This window comes from Alosa pseudoharengus, unplaced genomic scaffold (genome assembly GCF_046254945.1).
Source record: "Alosa pseudoharengus isolate Yale_2024_CS ecotype anadromous, Long Island Sound unplaced genomic scaffold, YU_APseudo_1.1 YU_APseudo_1.1_scf_22, whole genome shotgun sequence".
NCBI lineage: Eukaryota > Metazoa > Chordata > Actinopteri > Clupeiformes > Clupeidae > Alosa > Alosa pseudoharengus.
In genome coordinates, this window is record NW_027468680.1 from 19,854,224 (window position 1) to 19,879,723 (window position 25,500).

General features: G+C 40.7%; 1 protein-coding gene across 1 annotated transcript; it reads left to right on the plus strand.

The window, feature by feature from the left end:
• Positions 1 to 2,872: 2,872 nt before the first annotated feature.
• Positions 2,873 to 25,500, plus strand: ephx2 (epoxide hydrolase 2, cytoplasmic). The gene is made up of 20 exons (XM_076299285.1): positions 2,873 to 3,028; positions 3,126 to 3,233; positions 7,260 to 7,350; positions 7,752 to 7,908; positions 8,304 to 8,494; positions 11,525 to 11,647; positions 13,043 to 13,117; positions 13,707 to 13,802; positions 14,019 to 14,097; positions 14,647 to 14,681; positions 15,081 to 15,107; positions 17,057 to 17,142; positions 18,459 to 18,570; positions 18,749 to 18,823; positions 20,256 to 20,298; positions 21,427 to 21,529; positions 21,680 to 21,749; positions 21,995 to 22,075; positions 22,206 to 22,264; positions 24,710 to 25,500. The coding sequence occupies exons 1-20, from the start codon at positions 2,964 to 2,966 to the stop codon at positions 24,792 to 24,794; spliced, it is 1,761 nt and encodes a 586-aa protein (XP_076155400.1). The 5' UTR covers positions 2,873 to 2,963; the 3' UTR covers positions 24,795 to 25,500.

Here is a 25,500-nt window from a genome sequence, read left to right on the forward strand (position 1 = left end):
CTGCAGGAGACAGGAGGGGTGGGTGGAGTGGCCAGTTAATTACAGGAAGGAAGGGCCAGTTCAGCATGGGGTCACACTAAACTGAGAGCATAATGGTCAATAGTCCATAATACATTACACTACTCTTACACAGTAGCCTGCTACTCATGAGGGTAGAGGGCAAATCTAAAACAATCAATGCAGCTAATTTAGTCAGATAATGCTACAGTATAATAATACAATTGTTCTTTACATACTATGGATTTTTTTTTTTTCAAACATGCATTTAATAACTAGACCAAAGGGTTATTATATTAAAAGCACCACATCAATCAAACTCTATTGAGCTTCCACACAAAAGCATTCCATTTGGGAAAATATTATTCCCACGGTATCCGAATGAGTCACTACCAATAATGAATATGCTAAACTAATAGTTTGCAGTGCCACAGCAAATGCCTGAATGTCTTGAAAAGCGGAGTCATGCACAACATAAGAAGCACCATTATAGGTAGCAAATGTATAGAGGGTATCACTGAAAATAAGTGCATTAATAAATACAGTAACAAGTACTGTACAAGTACTACAGTAAACAAAAAAAAACACTAAAAACGGTACAAAATAACTAACCACATCAATCAACTGAGCAATGGAGAGTCCAAATTTGACAATGACGACATCTGTGATGTTGCGCACTGGCCGGGACCACTTGTTATATCCCTGAAAGAGCTTTTTGAAGAGGAGGTCTTCGGCATGTGCATGAGTCCACTTGTCTCCTGCCACAGCTGCAGACAGACAGACACACAGACATGACAGACAGAACGACCGGCAGACACACAGACAGACAGAGAAGAAAAATACTAAAATGCTGAACAGATTCAGTCCTAATCATCCAGTATAACACATGAGCGGTTAAGCCTCCTTGGGTGTAAGACAGTAAACATGCACATCACGTGATGCTAACCTGAAATATGGTATACACTTGCACAGTTGAACTTGGACCCAAATTAAAACTGTGTATGTGTTCTGACTTCATAAGATCATCAGATGAATGAGAAGTGATGTTACTTGAAAGCTCTGTGAGTGAGAATGAAAAGCTACTAAGCTCCAAGGTTGTGCTGAAAGGAGTCCTGAAGCAGCCGTTGGATTAAATGGGTAATGAGGAAATTATATCATCAGAGCTGTAAAAGTTCTATGACTGATAAATTCAAAGACGTTTTTAACATTGCATTAAAACCACTGGGTTTGATATGACCAACTAGGGCAAAGGTAGCCAATATGATGTAAGTTTTGAAGTTGGAAACCCAAATGGGTTGGATCATTATTGTCATAATGATGATGATGATGATTGTCATCATACTAACATCAGAGTGGTTACATTCATGATTGTAGGGTGACATCTACCGCTTGATATTTCATGCATAAACAAAACTTGAAATTACCAGCACTGTCCGTTTTAGACTATGAATTGCCTTAACTGTCAGTTGTCTGCGAAAGTAGATGTAGCAGTACACAGGGTATCCTACCTATCAGCAAATCCTATGCTAACTGGCACATTAATTAATGGGAGAACCTGGTCATGCAAAGCCTCCCTCACACTGTAATCACTATTCACTCCTTAATAACATCAGTCACTTTCAATTAGACATCCCTCACAATGATGAGGGATTTTTTTACAAGGCCAGCAGGTCTAGTAAGCATCACATGTCTAATGTTAAAAGCTGAGAGTAATACAAATACCTCAATGCATTACACATACGGCATGCATTTTCACTTCCATTGAACCTTCAACAATTTCCAAATCGAGAGGATGAGAGCTCTTGCCATACCAGCCGAAAGCATTTCTGAATAGATTTTTCATTTGAGTGTCCCCATTTACTTTACGCTTGTTTTCTGTTTTTATATGCTAAAACAACAAAGCAAAATAGGCAACAATTTTGCAAACAACAGGTTAAAATAACATCAAACATACAAACCAATTCATCAAACATACAAACCAATTCCATGAAGGTAGACAAATCCATACAATAAACTTGAGGGGGGGGGGGGCATAATATATAATTAATATTTGAAATGAAAGTCTGTTAAAGTCTGGCATAACGATAGAAACAAAGGTATCCGCTCGATATGTATCATAACAACCTGTAATGAGCTAGGCTACTTACAGCTCTTGGTTAATGTTAGGCAGCCAAGCAAAGTGATCCTCAAGAACACAAGTAAAGCTCCTTCCATATCACAGCTGACCGCAAACGTCAAAACGGAAAGTTTGCCTTTTATGAAACTGTAACTTTATATCCATTTCATGATGGCCATTTCTACTCGCTCATAGGGCGCAGTGTGTTGAAGATGCTCTCTCGCGGTAACAGTTGGAGGCATATGGTGATCCGATGTTTCTTCGGTCAAGACGGGCAGGGGCGAAGCATGCCATCATGACAAATGGTTTGACGACGGTCACATGGGTATTGTCTTCGTTGTTCATTCAAAAATTATTCAAGGTCTAAAAGACCTTGACTGAAAAGATTCCAGGTCTTAAGTTCTGTAAACATTTCTATTTATTGGTCTTTAAAATAAACGAGTCGACTTCTATGCCCGATCCGTTGTTTTACTTCTCAACAGTAATGATTCACTTCTAAGACGCACCTTAGTCATTGGCTACCATAGCCTAGGTTATGCGTCGTCTCTGGATGATCAATAATTTTACCATAAAACTTTGTAATTCATGTGAAAAAGTTTGGCCACATGCACGCTAGGGGGAGGCAAATTGTCAGTGATTGCTATGTGTTCTGGTTTCTCTTTTGTTCGTACGCTAACCTATTTAGGCTATAGTAAAATACGTATCAGGCCAAGTAATCCTTCATCAAATTATATGTTTGTGTGTATTATGTGTTTATGTGATCAGTGACCATAGCCTTTGTGTGTTATCATTTGAACATAGTTTAGGCTGCGGGTGGTGGATTGCTTATACGAAGGGAGCTGTTTACGTAATGTCTATGATACTTCGCAACTTTTCAGCGAGGGTTGCCTCTGGCTCCAGCTGTGTGAATCTGTGGTAGGCCTGTCAAAAACTGGGACGTCCCAGCATACTATAAAATACAGTAGTCGACTCGACACAATATATTGTTTCTCTTTTTCTCCCACGACTGCAGTCCGATGGCGCTAAAGAAAGCTGTGCTTTTTAACTTATGGGGTGGTGTCCTGAAAACTCGCCCGTCCCAGTCTTTTCTGAAATACGAGAAATCTCTCGGTCTTCCCAGGTAAGCGGTAACAACAATAACTGTATTTGTTTCTGGAGTCCTAAGGAATAATGTGTCTCAGTTTACAGCTTTAACCGATAGTTTTGGCCTGCATGTTTTTCCAGAATTTGGCTCATGGTGTCAAAACTCTATAGCACATGCCAAATAATAGGCAAATAACACTTCGAGATAAACGACTCACATCTGTTTCAAAGCGAAACGGCAGTCAAAATCTAAAAGTGTAATTCATGCAACAACATAGTTTAGGCTATATGCACCATTTGAATTAATCTACTTTCCAAAATCAGTAGCAACACACTGTGCTTTATAAACCCTTCTGTTTTTGCTGATTTTTGCTGAATTTGGCTCATTGTGTCAAAACTGGATAACTATCTGTGTCAAAGGCAAGGCAGGTTTATATAGCCTACAGCAAATTCTATACACAGGGGTAATTCAGTGTGCTTTACAGAAACAAAGAATAAATAAAAACATAAAAGGGCAAGTTAATTAGCCAATTAAGACATGTATCAGTTGGATATAAAGAACTCACATCTTTGCAAATTGCAAGTAAATGGACATCTAACAATTCTGTTTCAAAATGTAATTCTTGCAGCACCATTTGAATTAGGCCTAGCCTACTCTTTCAAGTCAGCAGCAACACTCTGATGTGCTTTATAAAACACTGCGGTTGTTACTCTACTATTTTCATTGTCATTTCCTTTTTTCAATTTCACAACCTTATCTGCATCGCTTGTATCCTCTCAGACTAATCAACAGGGGAAATATTGCATTGTGTTTCTGTATCCACCCTTGAAATGGGGAGAAAGGGGGCAAGTACAAAACTGTGAAATTGTACCGGTGCAATGGCTTACATGAGGTCTATTTGTAGTAGCCTACTAAACCTCTGTCTAGTTGCATTTTCTTGAACCCAGAAATGTTGAGTACCCTAAAGTTTTATTGCAGAAAACGTCATCTATAGGCCTAGTGGATGGAATTCAACTTGGTTGCTAAAAGTTGCAATTTGCATAATTAACATACAATAACATAAAATTATTAAGGTGAGACACTACAGATGAATAGGGTAAAAAAATGTAAATAATAGATATCACGATGAAACTTTATCAGTTGATTATGTTAAGATGAGAAAAAATTGATTGCATTTTTTTCTATTTTAATGTTTAAATATGCAAACGAGAATCTCATTATGCGCTCATTTGCTTACAAACAAAATCAGATCGTGTAATAAAGCCAGGCTCCAGAGCCAGGGGAAAACACGTATACTTAGGGGTCTGAGTTGGTAAAAACCTTTAAGGAACCTGGTCAGGAGGCAGTGTTGACCTATCACACCATTCCGGCCTTCATCATGCCCATATAAAGAAAAGGATTGATCTTATTGAAGTGATTAGACTATAAGGTAGATGTAAGGCAGGTGTTGCAGTGAAAAGTGTATGCAGGCAGGTAATGACCAGAGGTGGAAAAAGTATGAAAATATTGTACTCAAGTAAAAGTACCAATACCTTGATAAAATATTACTCAAGTACAAGTTAAAATACCGATCTGAAAATGTACTCAAGTAAAAGTAAAAAGTAGTTCATTTAAAATGTACTTTAAGTAAAAGTTAGTAGTTACTTTTTTTTTGGGGGGGGGGGGGGGGTTACCAGAACAGTTTGAGCAGTAGTTGATTTTCAAAGTTAGTTGCACTCATCCTTGGGTCGCTTTGCAGTGAACAGTAATCCAGCACAACTGAAAAGCCCCTCACAGGCAGCTGAGGCAGGCAGGCCAATGTTGAGTTGCAGAGAGTTTTTTTTATATTTGGAAACGAGCAGAAGGTTCAGCAGATTAAAGGCCGTCGAACTAGGGGGGAAAGTGGGAAGTATAGGACAATGGAGGAGAGGGCCCTTGAAAAGTGGAATACAGGGGGCACAACATTTTCATCAGGCATTAGTAATAAGTCAGGTAATCCACACATAAAAAATCCAAACAACTCCATAAGTAGAGTCATGTGTAATGAAGTGGAATAACACAGGGAAAAAGTATTGAACACGCTAAGAAAAAGCACTAAGGCAAGGAAAGGGAAGGAACGAGCTGGAATCTAGTAGTTAGAGAGTAGTTATCCTTTCTATCTGCGCAAATTAATATAAGCTTGATTAGTAGCTTACATATTGATGGGCTATAAAAAGGTTTTTCATTACCAAGGTGTCACACAAGAAACATTTCATGATGGATAAAAGCAAAAAGCTCTCCCAAGACCTTTGCAACCTTATTGTTGCAAAACATATCAATGAAACTGGTTACAGATGCATTTCAAAACTTCAGAATCTTCCAGTAAGCAGCATGGGAGCCATTATCTCCAAGTGGAAGAAACATCACTGCATCATCAACCGGCACAGGGCACAGGATCTCCTCGCAATATTTCTGACCAGGGAGTCAGAAGGATAGTCAATTCCAAGAGCCAAGGACCACTCGGAGAAAGCTCCAGAAAGACTTGAAGGCAGCCAATTCAATTAAATTCAATTAAACAGTTCTGGAAGTAATCTGGAACTAAAGATCAGGATTTACAAGAGGGACCCCTGGAATCTGTTTAGAACAATGGACCAAAATCACACCTGATACTGCGACTAATACGTTTTGTCATACAGGAAATGTCTTGAAGCTGTCTTTACAAACAAAGGCTTTTCCACAAAGAATTACTAGAAATTTCAGTAGGCACGTTCAATACTTTTTTTCCTGTGTCATTCCTCTTTAATACACAAAACTCTTATGTTTAGATTTTTTATATGTGTGTTAATATAATGTGTGGTGAAAATTTCGAATAGACTCACTGGAAGTTTAGGCTAATTACTGAAAAAAAAAAATAAGCGTTCAATACTTATTTCCACCATATATTTATTTTACCGCTTATTGTTGTGCTGCTGGTGCAATGTCTTTCTCCAAGAAAGCCAAGTCAGGTAACTAAAAACAAAGGCCAAAACAGGAAAAAGAGAGACATCAAAATGAGGGGAAACAACTGCTAATAAACTTCTTTCCAAAGAAAGGTGAGCACAAACGTCAAAACACGAAATCCCATGGTGTTTGCTTGAATATCTCCGCAATCATTGGTGCTAAAACGAACTGAGACAACCCATTGGAATAGCAGAAAATACACTTTCATAGGTTAGGCTAATCTGATGCATCTTGTGATCCAGCTCCATCTCCATCACTTTCAGAAAGACTGCATGGCGTCAGCTTGATTCATGTCCTGTTGTAGGCTACAGTACATGCTGATCATTATCACTAGGCTAGCGGTTTAGGGTGCGATTTTTTTTCTCTCCCTTTCTGTTTTCGTTAGTCTTAACTTTTTTTTTTTACTCAAGTAACGGATGGGATTTTTATGTAGCGAAGTACAATACTTCACTCAAAAAGTAATCAAGTAAAATTTAAAATACCGATTATATAAACTACTTAAAAAATACAAAATACACAGAAAAACTACTCAATACAGTAACGTGAGTAAATGTATTTCGTTACTTTCCACCTCTGGTAATGACACAAACTGGCCCTGAGGAGTGGGAGTCCTGGGTATTAGGCTTCAGGGGGTATGTTGAGACTGGAGCTGTAACCACGGACGGATTAAGGAATTAAGTACCCTTTGCAAAATAACTATATACTGCATGCACACACACTCAAACGCACAAACAAGAACTGACTGATTGGTGTTCAGTTTTTCTGTGTAAGTGTTTTCAGGTATGTGTCTGGGTATTTCCAATTAAATGTATTTCCATTTTGAATAGAAGTGTTTTTCCAATGATTACAACAGATTTCATTTTTGAGTGTCTAGTGTAAGAAACATTGAGTTGTATTTTCCAATAAGTGTGTTCCAGATTGCAAACAAATTGCCAACCAAAAAATGTGTTCAAGGTATTATTACATGAAAATTCGGTTTTGAAGCTTTGGTCTAAACAATAATTGCAAATGTTTGCAGGAAAAATACAAAATGCTTGACCGAAAGACTGCCATGAAACTGCTAGTATATGATCAGTCCAATGTAATAACCTCAATACTTTTCAGTGATTTCATATCAAAGGCCCTTGCTGCGGATGCAGATGGGACTGAGAATGCCTTAGTTCGAGCGGAGAGAGGAAAGCTGACTTTACAGCAGGTGAGGGGATACAACAAATGAGCTTGACCTTTATGACCTTTACCCATTTCTTTTTTTCTTTTTGGGGAATGTTAAGCAGTATTTTGGTCTTTCTCACTTGGAGGCCGTTGTAGGATATAAGGGTCTGCCAAATCAGTAGATGTGAACGTAATTGAAGCTTATGCAATCAGAGCCTCTATCCAGGATAACATCTAGCTCCTGTGGTTATGGTCAGTTGCAGCATTGAACTGTGAACTGTGTAAATGCAAGCCTTTATTGAACTATGTACAATGTCTGCTGCCGAGATGTCAAGATAATCAGAGTTAACAGGTAGTTTAACCTGTGTGTGTGTGTGCGTGTGTGTGTGTGTGTGTGTGTGTGTGTGTGTGTGTGTGTGTGTGTGTGAATGTACATGTCTTCAGATGTTTACTGAGCTGGAGGAGGCCTGTAAGAAGGAGGCCTCTGCTCAGGGGCTGCCATTGCCAGCTGAGTTCTCCCTAGTGAAGCTCTTTGAGGAGATCCAAGGTGTGGACTTCCACAGGCCCATACTGGAGGCTGCTGCAGCCCTCCATCATCAAGGTGAGCTGCACGTAGGCTGCCATTGAACTGATGGTTTATCAGTACAATGCTACAGAAATGCAATGCAAAATGTTGAATTGGTTTTTAAAAAATAACTAAAAGCATATTTAGCTAACTTAACTCAATTTATAAAACTCATCAGACAAGCTAGATATGGAAGCAGTGAAGTCAATTGATTTTTGTTTATTCATTGTCATGATTATTATGTCTTATAAAAATGTATACATTTACAGTGCAACAGATGCAGAAATATATATTTTTTCAATTCAGTAAAGCCCAGATCCGTGACATCATATGGTCCCTTATAGCCTTCAGCATGACCGTAAACTACTAAACATTTGTAGCTCTTTAGGTTCACACAGTTGTTCATGCTTGTCCTGTGTCCTCAATTGTAGGAGTTCTCACAGGTGTGCTGGCTAACCTGTGGGTCGACGACACCCCTCATCGCCATCACATGGCCCAGATCCTGTCTGTCCTGGAAGGCCACTTTGACCTGGTGCTGCGGTCCTGCTTCACAGGGGCCTGTGTGCCTGAGCCGGCCATGTTCAATGCAGCCTTGGAGAAACTTAGCCTCACGCCACAGCAGGTACCCTGGGAACAAGGAGGACCGTCAGCATTCTAATCACCACGGTTACACGGTCCTCTCCTCCTCGTTGTCTCCTTTATAAAATTGTAGAAAAAAAACCCCATCTAGCTCTTTAACAAAAACAGTAGTTTCACATTCAAGCCATTAGGTATTTCTGTGAAAGTCTATATAAAGGTCCAAGTTTAAGGAACCATATGTAAGAAATGTATTTCAATTAATCATAAAATGGCCCTGATATGTCACTAGACATTAAGAAATCATGTTAATTTCAAATACTTATATCACTGACACTTAGTCCAGCCAGGATATTGTCATTTAAAAAGTGAAGTTGCAGCCCTCAACTGATGTTGATGTTGTCATGTTGTGTTTTGGCCTGATGCGCCACCCTCCACCTATCTACTAATCACAAAGTCAGTAGTGTTTCGGATTTTTTGGTTTTCGGTGCCGTTTAAGTAGTATAGTCTATAATATACTACTTAAACGGCACCGACAATCAAAAAATCCAGTGGAAACTAGATGGCAGAAGTGTGTAGGCCAATCTGCCCACCAGCTTTTTCTACTTCGCTACCTACAGATGTTTGACCGGTATGATATTTCGAAACGTCATGTTATTTCCCATAGACAATCGACGCCCGGAATTTGGATGGATACGGAAGTTACGGAGGCGGGACTTATTCTGGAGAGGTCTATTTGAAAGTGATTGCAGTACCAGTTTTGGCCACAATCTTACACACGGTTCCTTTAATATTAATTCACATTGGAGCATTAAAGCGATGGTTCGGAGTAATTTCACCCTAGGGTCCTTTGCACCATGACCCCGAGCCAAACACCCTCCCAGAACCTGTTTTCCCTTGGTCGAACCCTGGTCGAGTAGCGCTGTCAGAAACTAATGAGTTTCTGCAGTCGTAATGGTACCAACTTTTATCTCGTAAATTACCCCACTATTAATGCCCTGAATGGTACGAAACTTCTACAGTATGTTCTTTACTCATAAAACGAGGCATTGAAAAGTTTGTAAATACACCAGGAGTTTATTTAAATAAGACTTGCCTGATGGATGCTACTATCTGCTACTATACCGCTGCGTCGACGTTACTTCCGTGATTTGGGAAAAGCCCGTAAAAGTCCTGGCAGGAAGCATGCATAAGGATGTAGATCCAGGAATGCACTAATATTTTGTTCGTAGTACCAGTTTGCAACAATTATTAGTTAACACTAAGTTTTAAACACTTAGGAAAAAAAATATTAAAAACTGGATATACCAAAAAACGTTGATGTAATCACTTCCTGCCAGGACTTTTACGGTGTGTGCCAGGCATATCAGTTTGCAATATAGTTTTATCATAGGCTACATATACTACTGTAAACATGCATAAATACAGGTATTCAAATGTATAAAGTGTGTATGTTTATTTCAATACAAAATAAACCACAACAAAAGACAAAGAAAGCAAAATAATTTTAGCTAAACCTGGCCTAAACCTGGCCAGGCTGTAAGATTTCATAAACGTCACATGCAATGTTGCAGTGCACACGCACAACCAATATTATGTTACACTGCACGTTTTTTTTTACAAGCGCTTAGCCATGTACACATATTTTATGTCTGTCTCTTTTTTTTTCAAAACACAAATCCAACTACTGCTCATGCAAAATACCTCGTATCTCCTGCAACATTCACTCACATCGTAAACTCGTTAGTCATATTTTTATTTTTGGATATACCATGCACACCATGCTCTAAATTCAGCTCTTCTGTCTTTGATGGGTTTTTATCAGTAACAGTAAACATGTAAGCAATTTTGAAAAAAAAAAAAAAAATGCAATACAGCACACAAGAAAAAAAAGAAAAGCAAAATACAAACATGTACTACCACATGGCCAGGTGCAGTCAGTCAATGCGAGAACAGCCGCATTCAATCAAACTAACACTGTAACAGCAGAGGCTTTTGCTGAAGCATCAGCCGTTGTGTTCAGCCCTTTACATGTGTGACATTCTCAGGTAAACATAGTATAAGTATATATACTTTTTTGATCCCGTGAGGGAACATGTTCAAGTCTACCTGCACAAGTCCACCAAGTAAAACAAAGTGCTGGCTGAGTCTACTCCCAATTACTTAAATGCTCTCATAAAGGCGTATGTTAACCCTCGGCCGCTATGTTTCTCCAAATAATGTTGTTTGGCACGACTGCCCTTACACACACGGCAATCCAGACTATTTTCATTAGTAGTTCCCCGATGGTGGTGCTACCAGAGCAGGGGTATACCTCTCTATCTTCAAAAAGCTCTTGAAGACCCAACTTGTTTTGGAGAGTACCTCCTCTCTTAACAATCCATCATACTTAACATGCACTTACCATACACTTACCAATTCCCTCCTCCTACTTTCTCCATTACACCTAACATGCACTTATCATGCACTTACAGTACATATTCCCTCCTTCTCCCTTCATGTCTTTCTCCTTCTGCCAGCATCTCTTTCAGTACACTTATTATAAGTATAAGTATATATACTCTTTTGATCCTGTGAGGGAAATTTGGTCTCTGCCTTTATCCTAATCCGTGAATTAGTGAAACACACTCAGCACACAGTGAGGTGAAGCACACACTAATCCCGGCGCAGTGAGCTGCCTGCAACAACAGCAGCGCACGGGGAGCAGTGAGGGGTTAGGTGCCTTGCTCAAGGGCACTTCAGCCGTGCCTACTGTTCGGGGTTCGAACCGGCAACCCTCCGGTTACAAGTCCGAAGCGCTATCCAGTAGGCCACGGCTGCCCCAAAACTTGACTAGTACTTAAACATCTGCACTCTTATCCTCTGGTAGTATTATTTATTGTTGTAGTATTTGTAAACCAAAGGTCTCCTCTGTATAGTAGTATTAATTGATATAGTATTTATAGCATTTTTACTTGATGTCTCCTCTGCATTATAGCTTTGTTCCTCATTTTGGAAGTCTCTTTGGATGAAAGCGTCCACCATCAGTGTGGACAGTGTACAGACCTGAACCTGACTGTGGCTGTGCTCTTATCAGGCGGTGTGGGTGGACACTGAAGAGGAGAGTGTGAAGGCCGCAGAGGGCCTGGGGATGGCCGCTGTCCTGGTGAAGGACCCGAGTGCCGTTCTCAGCCAGCTGCAGACACACACTGGAGTGGAGGTAACATCTGCAACATCTGCATTCTGCACACAATATGAGTGTGTCATGGTCTGTGTGAGAAAGCGCAGATATGTGAAAACATTCCTATTCCAATCCATACTAAGTTTAGTTTATAGCTTATTCCGATGAGGTTATCAGACAAAACTGAAGTTTATTCTCTCATTTCATAGCAAAATGTTTCTTGGTGTTTTATGACCCCAACATTGCCTTCAAGGCAGCGCTACCTAGAAGGCACAAGGGCTAGGCATGGGTTAAGGTTAGGATTAGGGTTGGGGTTAGGTTTAGGATTAGGTGCCTTTAAGTCAGCGGTGGCAGCGCTGCCTGGAAGACAATGTCGGGGCATAAAATTAGCTAGCAAAGCTAGCAAAATTTGTAAAACATAGTCGAATGTACAGACTGCACAGACTTTGTGTCGCAGGGGCTGAGAATGGCAATTTGTGCATTCATAGGAGGGTCAGGGGAAAGTGGAAGTTTTGTGTAAAAAGATGGGAGGAGAAGCGTAAAATGCGCCTAATTAGGTATTCCCCTGTACGAAAACTGCCCATGAAAGCACACGTCTGTTTTGCGGTGAAATATTTCCGCCTTGTAAAAGCAGGTGTTAATCCAAAATGCAGTTAAATGCGTCAGTAAGAGAAGCGTGCATTATCTCTCTGCTTGTTGACATATTTTTTATCATGTATTGTATTATTTCATGACCGCTAAACGTTTGATTCCCTTTAATGTTGTCATCAGTTGACTCCGTTCAACTGCGCTTGTGATTGAATCATGCAGTTCAGTTGTGAGCAGTGCAAATTGCAGTAGGGGGCAGAGAAAGGCGCTGATTACCTGATGAGCTACAGGTTTGATAAATAGCATGTAAAATGAAGAGGTACAGTGGGCTCTTTCTGCGGTTTGGCCATGGCGCTGATAACACTGCGTTCGCAAATATACGTAGATCTGCCCCTGAGACCTTTGGCAGAATATAATTAGCTTGCGTGTGAAAGGAGAACATGTGGCCTAGATTATCAAAAGATATTCCAAATCTGACAGAGAATCTGGATTCAGTTCACACCAACCAGGCTTTACATGACCCTGAATGGATAGAAAGTTGTCAGTTCCTATAAACTCAGTTAGTCAGAAGGAGAAGAAGTAGCATGGTAAAACGTATCTGTAGTCAGTCAGAAGGAGGAGAAGAAGAAGCATGGTAAAACCAGCGTCATATGCTCTGGGTAAAACGTATCTGTAGCGGTGGTGCCAGCCACAGCTATGTTGTTAAACTGGGCAACCATGATCAGGAAGCATGAAGAAAGTGACTTTATGGCTAACCCTAGCTATATCAAGCATGCTTGTTTTGTTGTTGTTGCGACAGTAATTGTTTGAGGCCTGTGGCCTGTGTTTAATGCTGTTTTTCTGCAGGTTAACAGCACAAAAGATGGACTCCCTGCTGCTTGTAATCCTGAAGAGGTCACTCATGGATTTGTCAACATCAAGGTTTCAGCTTTTAGTTACACCCTACCATACAGATGTACAGATTTTCATATTATTTCATTTGCTACCATTTTTATTTCATAATTTTATATTATTATTTTGTACCAAATCATATTATTTTATAGTATTATAAATTGCATGATATACTGTACATACCAACCCAAGATGTGACTGAACAAAGGGTGATAAAAAGTTTGTCTGCCAGCTACAAACTAAAGTTAAAAGCAAGTATACAGCAAACTTGGTACAGCATAGTCCAGACAGCATTGCTATAGGATGTCTACAGCCACTAATAGAGCTCGTAAAAGGGAATACAATTTTCAAAAATTGAACACACCCTAACTTTATTGAAACAGGGCAGTTCACTGAAGCCTGCCCAAATTGGGTCCAGTTTTAAGTTCACACTAATTGCTTCCTGGTCCAGCTTAGCCCCTGCATTTGTTGCTTCCTCTCCAGAATGGACCCAGCCTGGCACAAGGAGTTGTTTACAAAGTCCTTAAACAAAGGAAGAGAAAATGAACAGCAGCTTTAAGCTGTGTTGCCTAGCAGCAGTCTGGAAATGAATCTCTCTCTCTCTCTCTCTCTCTCTCAGCCTGGGGTTAAGATCCACTTTGTGGAAATGGGGGACGGACCACCCATCCTGTTCTGTCATGGCTTCCCAGAGAGCTGGTACTCGTGGAGATACCAGGTGAGTATTAAAGCCAATAACATGCTATGATTATTCTGTTTCATTTGAAACATCTCATTTGAAACACTGTATGGATGTGTGCTATTTGAAGCTTACCGTGTGTGTGTGTGTGTGTGTGTGTGTGTGTGTGTGTGTGTGTGTGTGTGTGTGTGTGTGTGTGTGTGTGTGTGTGTGTGTGTGTGTGTGTGTGTGTGTGTGTGTGTGTGTGTGTGTCAGATCCCTGCCCTGGCAGATGCTGGATTTAGAGTGTTGGTTCCAGATCTGAAGGGATATGGGGACTCTTCTGCACCAGAAGGTACATCTGTTATTTTCTTTTTCCTTGCTCCTCACATGCAAAATCACTCCTCCCTCTCCTTGTTCATCACAATCTCTGCCAATCTCCCATTTACATCATTCAAGCTGGTCAGTCAGTGTAGTGAATGAATGAATTAAATAAAGTGTCATGTCATTTAAAGGCATCCTCTGCAAGTTTACTATTACCAAGTGTTACTCTGATAAAACAGCTTTGAAGTCATTTTGACAGTAAACTAAATTGTAATAGGGACAATCACAAACATTCTGTAAGCTTGTCCGTCTATGGAGAACCAGCCTTGCAATCCGTAGAATCACAAATTCCTTTACGGCGGCAATTGTGCAAATGTAAGTTGTGTAAGATACAAATACTACGCAAAAAAAAAAGAAAATGCACTTGATGCCTTTAATTCATTATTTTCCCCAAATGAATAATGATGTAAGTAGTGTTCAGATGCTTTTGTTTATTGGGATGTGTGTGTGTGTGTGTGTGTATGTATGTGTATTTCCATGAAGTTGTTTAAAGTCATTTTATGTTTATCTGTGTTTACAGCAATTGAGGAATATTCCCAAGAAGCGCTTTGTCAGGCAAGGATAGCGACAACATATACACACTGCACCACAACTGTATCCATGGTCCGTGTAACGTTTTGCAGTGCTGTGTTCGAACAACTTAAGGCGGCGCTTTTGTCCACCATCTAGCCTGGCCCAGCTAGATGGTGTTCTCCCCCCGGTGCTCAATTGAAAATCAAAATAAGCATCAATAACTGTGCCGTCCTAAAGAATGGATAACAGATTTTTAAGCCTATTTTTTTTTATTTATTTTTTTCATGTGAATTCTGCAAATAGAACACAACACTGCAAAGCGTTACGCGGACCATCCATACATATCTTTTAATATTAAAGGAGCCCTATTATTTTTATCTGGTATTTCGCTGCCACATTATTTTTACTCATACGTCTAACATATCTTCTTCTCATTTTTAGGATGTGGTGACATTCATGGATAAATTGGTGAGTCCAGTCTTCTGTTCCCTTAATCTTTCTTTGTCTTAGTGCCATTTGATTAGTTGATTAAAGCTGTCTTGAATTATCATCTATGTTACTGGTATACAAGTATAAACAGTGGCCAGATTTCACGCAGTTTTTAGTTACTCCCAATGTAAAATCAATGAGGATAATATAAAATGATCCTCATCATCACCATGATGAAGGAAAATTAAACAGCAGGGAAAGCTGTTTCTTTTCCTTTAAACTGTCCAACGGGTGTAGATGGCAGACACACATTCATAGAAAACTTAGGAGCAGTAGCAAGGCAAAGTTAGACTTCAATAGTGGAGACGATGTGTACAGTAGGTTCATTGACTCTGGTGTGGTTTTATTTTCTATGACTCTTTTTTTCTATGAAAGGCTTTACTGGTTTTGTGTATGCATTTTACCGTAATACATAAAGAGCCCCGAATGAATAAAAACCTGAATCAAATTATTTCCTCAAAATGAACATTTGTATTGAATCTAATCACCCGCAGTAAAAATGGGAGTTAAGCACAGGAGAGAAAATAAAGAGCACACTTGTGGATGCCTGTGAAGCACACTCTGCTCTCTGCACTACTGAGGAAGTTTCAGAGAAACTGAAGAGTATACTGAAGAATCTGAGTGTCAGCATTTGGCTTTTTCAATAGGGAGAAGATGATCAGCCCAGTGAGGTTTTCGGATGGTTATTCATGTGTATTTCAGTACAAACTGCTGAATAAACAGTGAGTAGCAATAGAGAGCTGATGCTGCCTTCAGCAGGTTCTGCATTTCAACATGTTTGTGGTCTAATTGTGTTTCCCTGTCACTCTTCCACCAAATAAAGAAGTCCAAATGGGTTGCAGCAGATGTCACTATCTTCACAGAGCAAACTCTATGTTGGTCTTTGTTAGTTTAAAATCTCACACACACACACACACACACTCATTTACATACACAAAAGCTGCAAGAGTAGGGATTGGACTAGGAGATGGAGACAAATTGACAAGCGTGATTTATTTTTGCGGAGCGAATGTGCAGGACTGGGCGGCTGTCATATTTTGTAACGTTCTGCGTTACAATCACGCTTTGGGGGCGGTGGTAGTGTAGTGGTTAAGGAGCTGGGCTAGCGCGCAGTAGCCTGAAAGTTGTCGGTTCAACTCCCGGCTTCCACCGTTGTGCCCCAAGGCACTTAACCCCAAGTTGCTCCGGGGACAATGTGATCCCTTGTAATATAGCTGACATATGTAAGTCACTTTGGTCAAGAAGTGTCTGCTAAATGTAATGTAATGTAATCTAGTTTTCTCCAAGTTAACTTTGAGAAAACTAATTATTAATTGCTTTGTAATAACTCCTCAACCCTTTAGAATGTGTTTAGCTTTCCCTCATAGTAGATTAGCAGAGGTCTACTGTTGTCATGCTACGTAATCAGTTTTCCAAGGAAACGCCCTATGTGTCTGTCGGATGTGCCCCATTGACATTCTATCAGCACAGGCAGGCAGCTTTGAGAAGGCATGGAATTGCTTTCAGAGTCAATGGAGAATAGATTCAGTCAACTTACTGTCAGTGGTGATTGTTACAGGATCCCGTAATTACCTGCTGTAATTTACTGGCTGATTGAGTCATGTAATGAAGAGGGCCGTTGAATAAGCTTTCAACAACAGTTGTGATGACAGCTGGTTAGATTGCTGCACTTATGCTCACTGGCTGCTGATGCTACTGGGCAATCAAATACAGTGATGGAGGAGTGGTGAAGGGAATATTAAAGACCTCCTATATATCTACTCCATCAGTAGTTTACTGCCTCTTATCTCTAATATCCCATTGATCTGCTTTAAGTATATGCTTTAAGTCACACCTACTGTATTTTCTCCCAAAGGCCGACCGACTGCCAAGGTGAGAGAAATGTTGTATATGCTGCCATAATGGTTTCCTCTGTTTTTGTCATTTAGGGAATTCCTCAAGTGACACTGATTGGCCATGACTGGGGTGGTGCCCTCGTCTGGAACATGGTGCAGTGCCATCCTGAGCGAGTGAGGTAGGGAATTGGCCCATGGTCTTTCCTTGGTACCTACATCCAAGGCTGTAATCATAATATACTTTGAGGAAGACCACCCCACCCCTGGCCCATATTCAACAATGCTCAAAAGTAGGACCCCCCCCACCATATGCATGCCTTGTTATGCTACCATAGTATCACTCACTTTTGTCCAGTGGTATGAATGGTATGCTAAATGGTTAAATGGTATGCTAAATGGTTAAATAACTGACAGGGAAAGGGAGTGCAGAGGTGAGATTAAGTGAAGTTAAGTGGAAAAACCTGAAACAGCATTGCCGGGAAAACACTGGCTTGCCTTGCACAGTAATGCTGATACAGATTGGTTATTTCCGCAAATTGTTTAGGCTACATAATCACATGGAGCCATAGCAACATAGCCTCCCAAAGGCATACCCAGGAAGCAGACCAGAAATGCAAATGTTGCACACCCAAGTTTTTGAATATTTGCTCAACTTTGGCCACAATACAGTATCTGGACTTCTTTTCTATATCAATGCATACATTTATGTTCATATGATTGTAGTTATGGTTGTAATTTTTTAACCCTCAATGGCATTACATAGAATGACACATGAAAACACGAAAAAAAAAACAGTTGCCTTCTATTAAACATCAATCTTAAAAATAAATATTTTTGTTTACTCCATGGCTACAGCCTTGCCTACATCCCTTTTTTCAGCTTCCCATGACCCATAATTCCTCTCGACAGCAGGATAAGGCACGACAAGAAGCAGCACCTTCCTCACATCCACAATCAACTTAGCTTACACTCACCTGTCAGTCACAGCATCAGCATCGTGTGTGTGTGTGTGTGTGCTGTAGCGTGCTCTGTGTGCCCTGGATTTCTCCTTAAGCGTTTTTAACCCCCTGATTATGGCCCAACTCACAGAGAGATGTGCTGGGGATTTTGACCAACTGTTCCATCCCACTCAGTAGCCCACTCAATTACACATCCTGAATTACCTGGATAAGAGTTCACACCACTGTGTGTGTGTGTGTGTATCTGTGTATCTATGTGTCTGTGTGTGTGTGGATGCTGGCTGCCATCGGGTGGTTGGTAAGGGTTAATTGTCAAGATCCCTTTCATTTGGCCCCAGCCGTGACGCAACTGGCTGGGGCACCTGCACCGTACGCCGGCGACCTGGGTTTGATTCCCGCCCTGTGGTCCTTTCTGGATCCCACCCCAACTCTCTCTCCCACTCACTTCCTGTCGTTCTCCACTGTCACATTAAAGGCATAAAAAGCCAAAAAAATATACTTAAAAAAAGATCCCTTTGATTTGATGTGCTCCCCAGGGCAGTAGCCTCCCTCAACACCCCTCTCTTCCCGGTGGACCCCAACAAAAACCCTATGGAGGGGCTCAAAGCCATGCCCATTTTTGACTACCAAATCTACTTCCAGAAGCCTGTGAGTGCCATAGCCTACACTGATCCTAAATTACGGTATTATTACTATTACTACTATTGTGAAGGATGCCCTGACCAATTGGACTAATTGTTGACCCTTGGTCTTTGTGTGGTTTTGTTTGTGTGTGTTGGCAATTGTTTGATTTTGTTTTGTTTTGTTCTGTGGTGTTTCTGTGCAGGGTGTGGCAGAGGCTGAAATGCAGAAGGACCTGGCGCGAACCTTCAAAATCTTCTTTTCTGCAAGTGATGAAGAGGTAAGTTGTATGTGAATTGTGCCATCAAAAGAACCCTCTGTCAGTTAAGAAATGACAGGAGGCTGTAATGGTTCAATGCAACACAAAAGGCTGTGAGTTATGCACCATAGCAATTCTGGGGTAAGGTTCCACAGTACTGAATTCTAAAGAAGAAGGTTCACATGAAGTACAGATTATAAATAGTCATGAACACAGTTGGAGAAGTGCTTTCTTAAAGTTTTTTATGCTGTGTCATTGCTTTTATTACAGTATGTCTCTCCAACTTTGCCCTGCAGAAACAGGTCTAATGCACCACCCCAAATAGGGACAATGGCTGATGATTAATTAATAGAGTGTATTGTGGTTGCATCATTGCCATTTTATAATCTAATCTGCTTGTAGGATACCGTCTATCTGTATCTATCACAGTTGGTTACAACAATGGCAGGGTGATCTCAAATCATTGTAACAATGTTAGGATGAAGGATCTTCCAGTTTTTCATATTAGCACATATATGGATCACAGGTCAAATGGGCAGGAATATCATATTATGAACATGCCAACCAGTGGAAACGGGTATTTAGATGAAGGAATCTTCTGCTGTGACATTGTCTGTAACCTTTGTGTGTATGTGTGTGTCTATGTGTGCACTTGTAAGTATTTGCATTTGTGTATGTGCTGTGAGTGTGTTTCTTTGTCAGAGTGCACATGTGTGCTTTGTCAGAGTGGGCGTGTGCTTAATGTGTATGCCTTTTGTGTGGGTGTGCATCGGTAATGAGTTACAGCTGACTGACCGACAAACACATCATTCTCCTACAGGCCAGGCAAGAGCAGGGATACCTCCATGAATGCGGGGGTGAAAGGGATGAAGCCAGTGGCTTGAACAGTGTGTGATTGCATATGCGTGATTTGAAGTGTGTGTGTGTGTGTGTGAGTGCGCGTATGTGTGTGTGTGGGCAGTTAGAGTCATTCTGTGTGTGGATGTACGTGTACGTGTGTGCGATAATGCCAGAGTCACGGCCCTGGCTAATTGCAGTGGCCCTTCGCCCCCGCACTCAAAGCACCTTAAATGCCACTTGGCACATAAAGCGTCTGCAGCAAAATGATTCTGTCGAAGATAAACCTCCAAAAGAATATTCATTCATTTATACAGCAGCATTTAGCACCTCTGTGATAGAGGAGTTTGGACTTGCTTTTTAATCTATTTAAAAGGTTGTCCTTTACAACCCAGAGCCAAATGCTTTTAGTGGACTTGATAAGGAAAGCGGCAGATTGACCACGATGTTGCATTTAGGATTTTCTCCTGAGAATTAAGGCAGGCCTGGCATGACGGGACTTTGGGGAATTTTATGTAATATTTTGAGCAATAAATATTAAATAAGCAGATTTATGTCATGCATTAACTCAACACTGCGCTACTAGTCACTGAATCGTTTTTGTGCATCTTTTCAGGGTAAACGGCCGCCTATTAGCACATCCAAAGTCTGTGAAAGAGGTAGGTGCAGACAAGACAACACTCGGTCATTCATTCACTGGGATGTCAGAGTGGTTAATAGTTACAGAGAAGAATGCTCCCAACATGAGCAAAACCAACACACACACACACACAGAGTTGAATGTATTGTACCTCTATAGTTTGAGAAGATGCCATTACTGTAATGTGAACCCAGCATGCCTCCTGCCAGTCCAGTGGAAATGAATAATAAGACATGCTTGACACCCATCAAATGCAAGCCACTGTGAGTGACAGGCATATGTCAATCATGCTGAAATTGGGTCAATGTTCTTTTTCCTTGCTTGAGTTCCAGTTTAGCTCACAAGTTGTTAAAATTACAAAGTGTCAAAAAGACCTACTTGTAATGCAGCATATTTCAGTGCAGTAGGCTGCTGGGCTTTCAGATTCATATTCACACATGCTATCCATGCGGAGACATGTATGTTGGCAGACATTTTTCTGTCAGATGTTCAAATGAAGTCGTTCAGAGTTCAGTCTCATTGTGTTGTGTTTCTGAGCGGAGCTAAATTGAACGGAACACTTAGTTGTTATTGAATGAAAGCCTAACCCAAAAGATAGATTTGAATTCTTTCATGGAGTTGAAGGATATAGGGTGGAGATAGTGTCAGGGTGTGGAGGCCTCTATGATCGGTAGAGGTAGGTTACCTCCTAACCCTGATACTATGATCTGTAAACAAAACCCAGTTACCTCTGGCACACATTCACACGTGATAGATAGATAGATAGATACTTTATTGATCCCTAGGGGAAATTCAAGGTCACAGTAGCAGAACGCCTACTGTAATTCTCTTAGCACATTACAGTTTCATTCACTCTGGCCTAGCAACACCTGTGTTTTACACTGATGAGTGAATTCTACCAACCTAATTGTTCCTATAAAGAAAGTCACAGTGAAATTACACTCTCACAAATGGTATGCTATGGATTTCAAAACTGCAGGTGATTGTAGATCGTAGCAGGTGCCTTTCCTGCACTGCTCTCTTTTTTCCTAGTCTCTTCCTCTGTCACTGCTCTTCACATATGTAAAGTGCACATGACCCGTTTCAAGACAAGCTGTGCATCTGATGCTGTGTTCCTCTGTGTTGCCATGGTGACGGCAATCTGCAGGGGGGCTGTTCGTGGGACTCCCAGAGGAGATTCCAAGGAGCCACATGCTCTCTGAAGCAGCGCTGAAGTACTATGTCCAGCAGTTCACCAAGAGTGGCTTCAGGTAGCAGCGAACTCAAAGCTCAAGACTTAAGCTAATAGGCTCTCTTTTGTGTGGTGGTGAAACACTTTTTACAGTATTGAGTTCCTGTGTTTTGAAATTCATGCATGTGCATGCGGTGTCTGTGTCTGTGTGTGTGTGCGTGTATTTCAGGGGACCCCTAAACTGGTATCGGAATGTGGAGAGCAACTGGCGCTGGATGTTGTCACGGCCCAGGTCAAAGGTGAGGCCTAACCTTTATGGACTGATATGACTGTTGATGCTGTTAAAGTGCTCAAAATGCCAGTCTTAACCACAGAAGGCTCGTAAAATAATTATCCTTTAAGTAACCTTTAAATACCTTATCTGGAAACTGTTTTCAACGTGCAAACAATGTGCTCTGTATTTCTGATGTAAATGATATCAGTAAGTGATCTGTAGTTCAAGCCTTTCTTTTTGGGTAAGTGTCAGCTTCCTGTATTTGCGTAGATCCTGGTGCCCGCTCTAATGGTGACCGCTGGAAAAGACCCCGTGCTTCTTCCTGCCTTCACTCATGGAATGGAAAACATGGTAAAGTACCAACGTCTCCCAGCAATTGTAGCATTTAGACATGTACAACCTTATTGAATCACATCCAACACTTGGTGACACACAGTCTATTTTTACTAAAATCTCCTTGTATATTGTGTGCTTCGGTCAGATCCCCAATCTGAGCCGTGGTCACATCGAGGAGTGTGGACACTGGACCCAGATGGAGAGGTAAGAATGAGGTTCCCACAGGGCTGTTGGTCATATTCTTCTCTGCCCCACACATGTGAGACAGAATGGGGTCAAGGGTGTGAACCACAACCGATTCAGTAGTCACTCAGCCAACCAGATGGTAATGGAGTGACCATAACACTCACATCCACCATGTGCCATTATCTAGCCTTGAACCTGAGCCTTTAGGTGAACCAATGCGGTCCTCAAACACTGTTCAATGGCTCCGTCATCTCACTACTAGTGGTCCCACACGACCACATCTTTCTGTGAGGAAAGGCATCACAAGTGCAGCTGACAGCCATATCAGCCATGACACATAGAAATAGTTCCCAGAGGCTCAGGACCTTTAACACTTTCTCTTTAGCAATGGTGGGGCAAAGCACTACACTGCCTTCTACTACTACTGCACTACTAAATTGTGCTGCATTTCAAGCTAGAGATGATTTTGCAAGCATTCTTAAAAATAAGTTGTTTAACTGAGAAAGGATGTAAAGGATGATTGTTATCTGAGATGTATGTTGAAACTGCAGTAGTTTTCTGTGAATAGTACGGTATACTTCTCTTTTCCGTAGAAAAAAAAGGTTTATCTTGACACCATTGTACACAACATTCTTCTGAAACATGTTGAGAAATCAATAATTGAAACATACCTCATAAATCTGGTCATGCCATGGTTACAAACTCTAAACTCTTTAAGGCTCAGATACATAGGTATAGTCCTATGCTCTGTTTATTCTTAGATTTTTCTCTGATTGCTTTTGAGTTGTAGATTTAAATTACTGTGGAGTTCAAATCAAGGCTCTTATTTAATCAATGCATGTAGTAATTTCCTTGTAGAGATGATTGAGTTTGAAATGTCAGTGGCTATACTTGCTTCTGAAAGTGCGTAAATTACTGACCTGTGTCCGTGCGAGGGAATATCTTCTGTAATATCCCACGTGCACCCATGCCCATAGCTGTGAAACACAGTATTACACTCCTGGCCTACACTGAAACGGCTGCTGTGCTCGAATACAATTGAGCAGTTATAGTCCACACTTCAAGAAGCCACAAACATGAAATCTACTATTTGATAGAGATACTAAATGAAGTTTTGAGTGTAAGCACACACATAATTTAAAGTGGTTTTAGGAGCATAGAGCAAACGAACCATATATAGCTTGCAATCTGGCATGGCTTAAAAGCTATGAATGAGACACTTTTTTGAGAGATGAAGCTAAAGGTGAAGGAATCTCCTGTTCCGGGATCAGCAGGTTCGTGATTGCCACTCGCCCCGTCTAGAATCACTAACTCTACCCCAAAGCACAACCAGCAATAGCCTATAACAAGCTTTGAGAACCACGGGCTAGTACTCCATGCACTGATGATGATGTGAAATAGCCTATGATAGGCTGCTTAGAAAGTTTACTTTGTTGTAGTTTTTAGATCATATACACAAAATTTATTTCCTCACAACTATCCTCTCTGTTATCAAAGCAGATTTATTTATGAGTAGCCTCATTTATTGTGATGTCCAAGTCCCATGATAGTCTTTATGTTTCACGGATAGGCAGCTTGCCTATCTTTAGCTTAAAGTTTCTGTCCAAAATTGCGTAAAAATCATCCAATTAGCTGCCTGCCAGAATTCCAAAAATTCAGAGATTCCTACACCTCAATTTCACCCACGGCCTATGTTGATAGGTTTACATGACTATCACTTTTTAAAACACATGTAAGTTGATGGTTTTTGTCCCCATCACGTTTCAAAACAAACTGACGCCACTGCCCATGCCCAATAATTTGTCAGTCAGTAAAATGAAAATATGCTGGTTGTGGGCTCCTATGGTGTCAATCTGAAAGCCCTCATCAAAACATTTATAAACTTGGTTCTTTATAGACAGAAACAGAGTCCATGGTTTGAATGGCATGTTGAAAGAAATAAGCACCTTGGTTGAAAAAAGGAAGAATCTATTGAAAATCTAAGTGAAAGCATGTATTTAAAATTTAGATGAGGTGGATTTAGAGCTTAGAATCTGCCTTTTAAGTGATAACGCACATTCAGTGTATTATTAACTTTTCTTTGAAATTCCAACGACCATTCAGTCGTTGAATTTCAAATGTTTTCGGTCAAATCCAAGCACAAGACAGTGACCTCATGACCACCCAAGCAGAACAGCTTACTGCCTGCCAGATAAGTGGAGTAGATCAGAGGTTAAAGGGGGGTCAAAGGCCATTAGGGTCAGATGGTGCATCATGATCTACAAGTTCCCCCTTTAACCCCTCTGTGACATAAAGACCTCTTGCCTGTTGGTTTAAAAGCTGTGAAGCGGATATCTGTCTGACGCTGAGCAAGCAGGCGTAGCACAGAGATAGATTTCCTTGGCACTTGTTCCAACAAGCTGAGCTGGTTCTATGGAAGCGGGACTAGACTGTAATGCTGTGCTTTATATCTGTCATCTCCAGGCCAGCTGAACTGAACAAAATACTCATCGGCTGGCTCAAGGAAACACATCAGAAGGCCTCTGTTGCTGTCGTCCCCAAGTTATAAACAGAATTCTGTGTACATTTCCTGTGAGATAGACATGGAATTATGCAAAGAAGTGGGTTATGTTTTTCTTTGTCTGTATTTTTTTTTGCTTTGCATTAACCAGCTATTTGTGTTCTGTCAGGAATTGAACATTCCATGTAGCATTTAAATCCCCCAAACTCATCAGCACAATCAGACTGTTGTGTGGGTGGAGAATGTTTCGTTGTTGGTATGTGTGTGAGTGAGAGGATGCAGATGTGCTGATTCACCGCCGTTGAGACTGATATTCTAAAGAATGATTCCCTGTGCCCAAGGCCAAACCAGGTCATGGGACTCTTTGGATTGTTTCCTCCTGTGCCAGAAGTATAAATGTGCCTTATAAATGAATCATAAATGCGTTTTTATCTTAATATCTACATATGCACTACTGGTCAAAAGTTTGGGGTCACTTAGACATTTCCATTCCACTTCATTATAGACAGAGTACAAGCTGACATCAGTTGTATTGTTTTTTTAATCAGGGCAGCAGTTTTCAGATTACATTATATGCTTACATAATTGCAAAAGGGTTTCTTTCTAAGTGACCTGTAGTGTACCTCTCATGCATCCCTGTCTTCAAACCAGTTGCTTGCATCTATGTAACTGTTCATTTAAACAGTAACTAATGCCACCTCACACTATATTAACATGCCTGGATTCTGTGATAAAATAATACTGCAGTGCATAA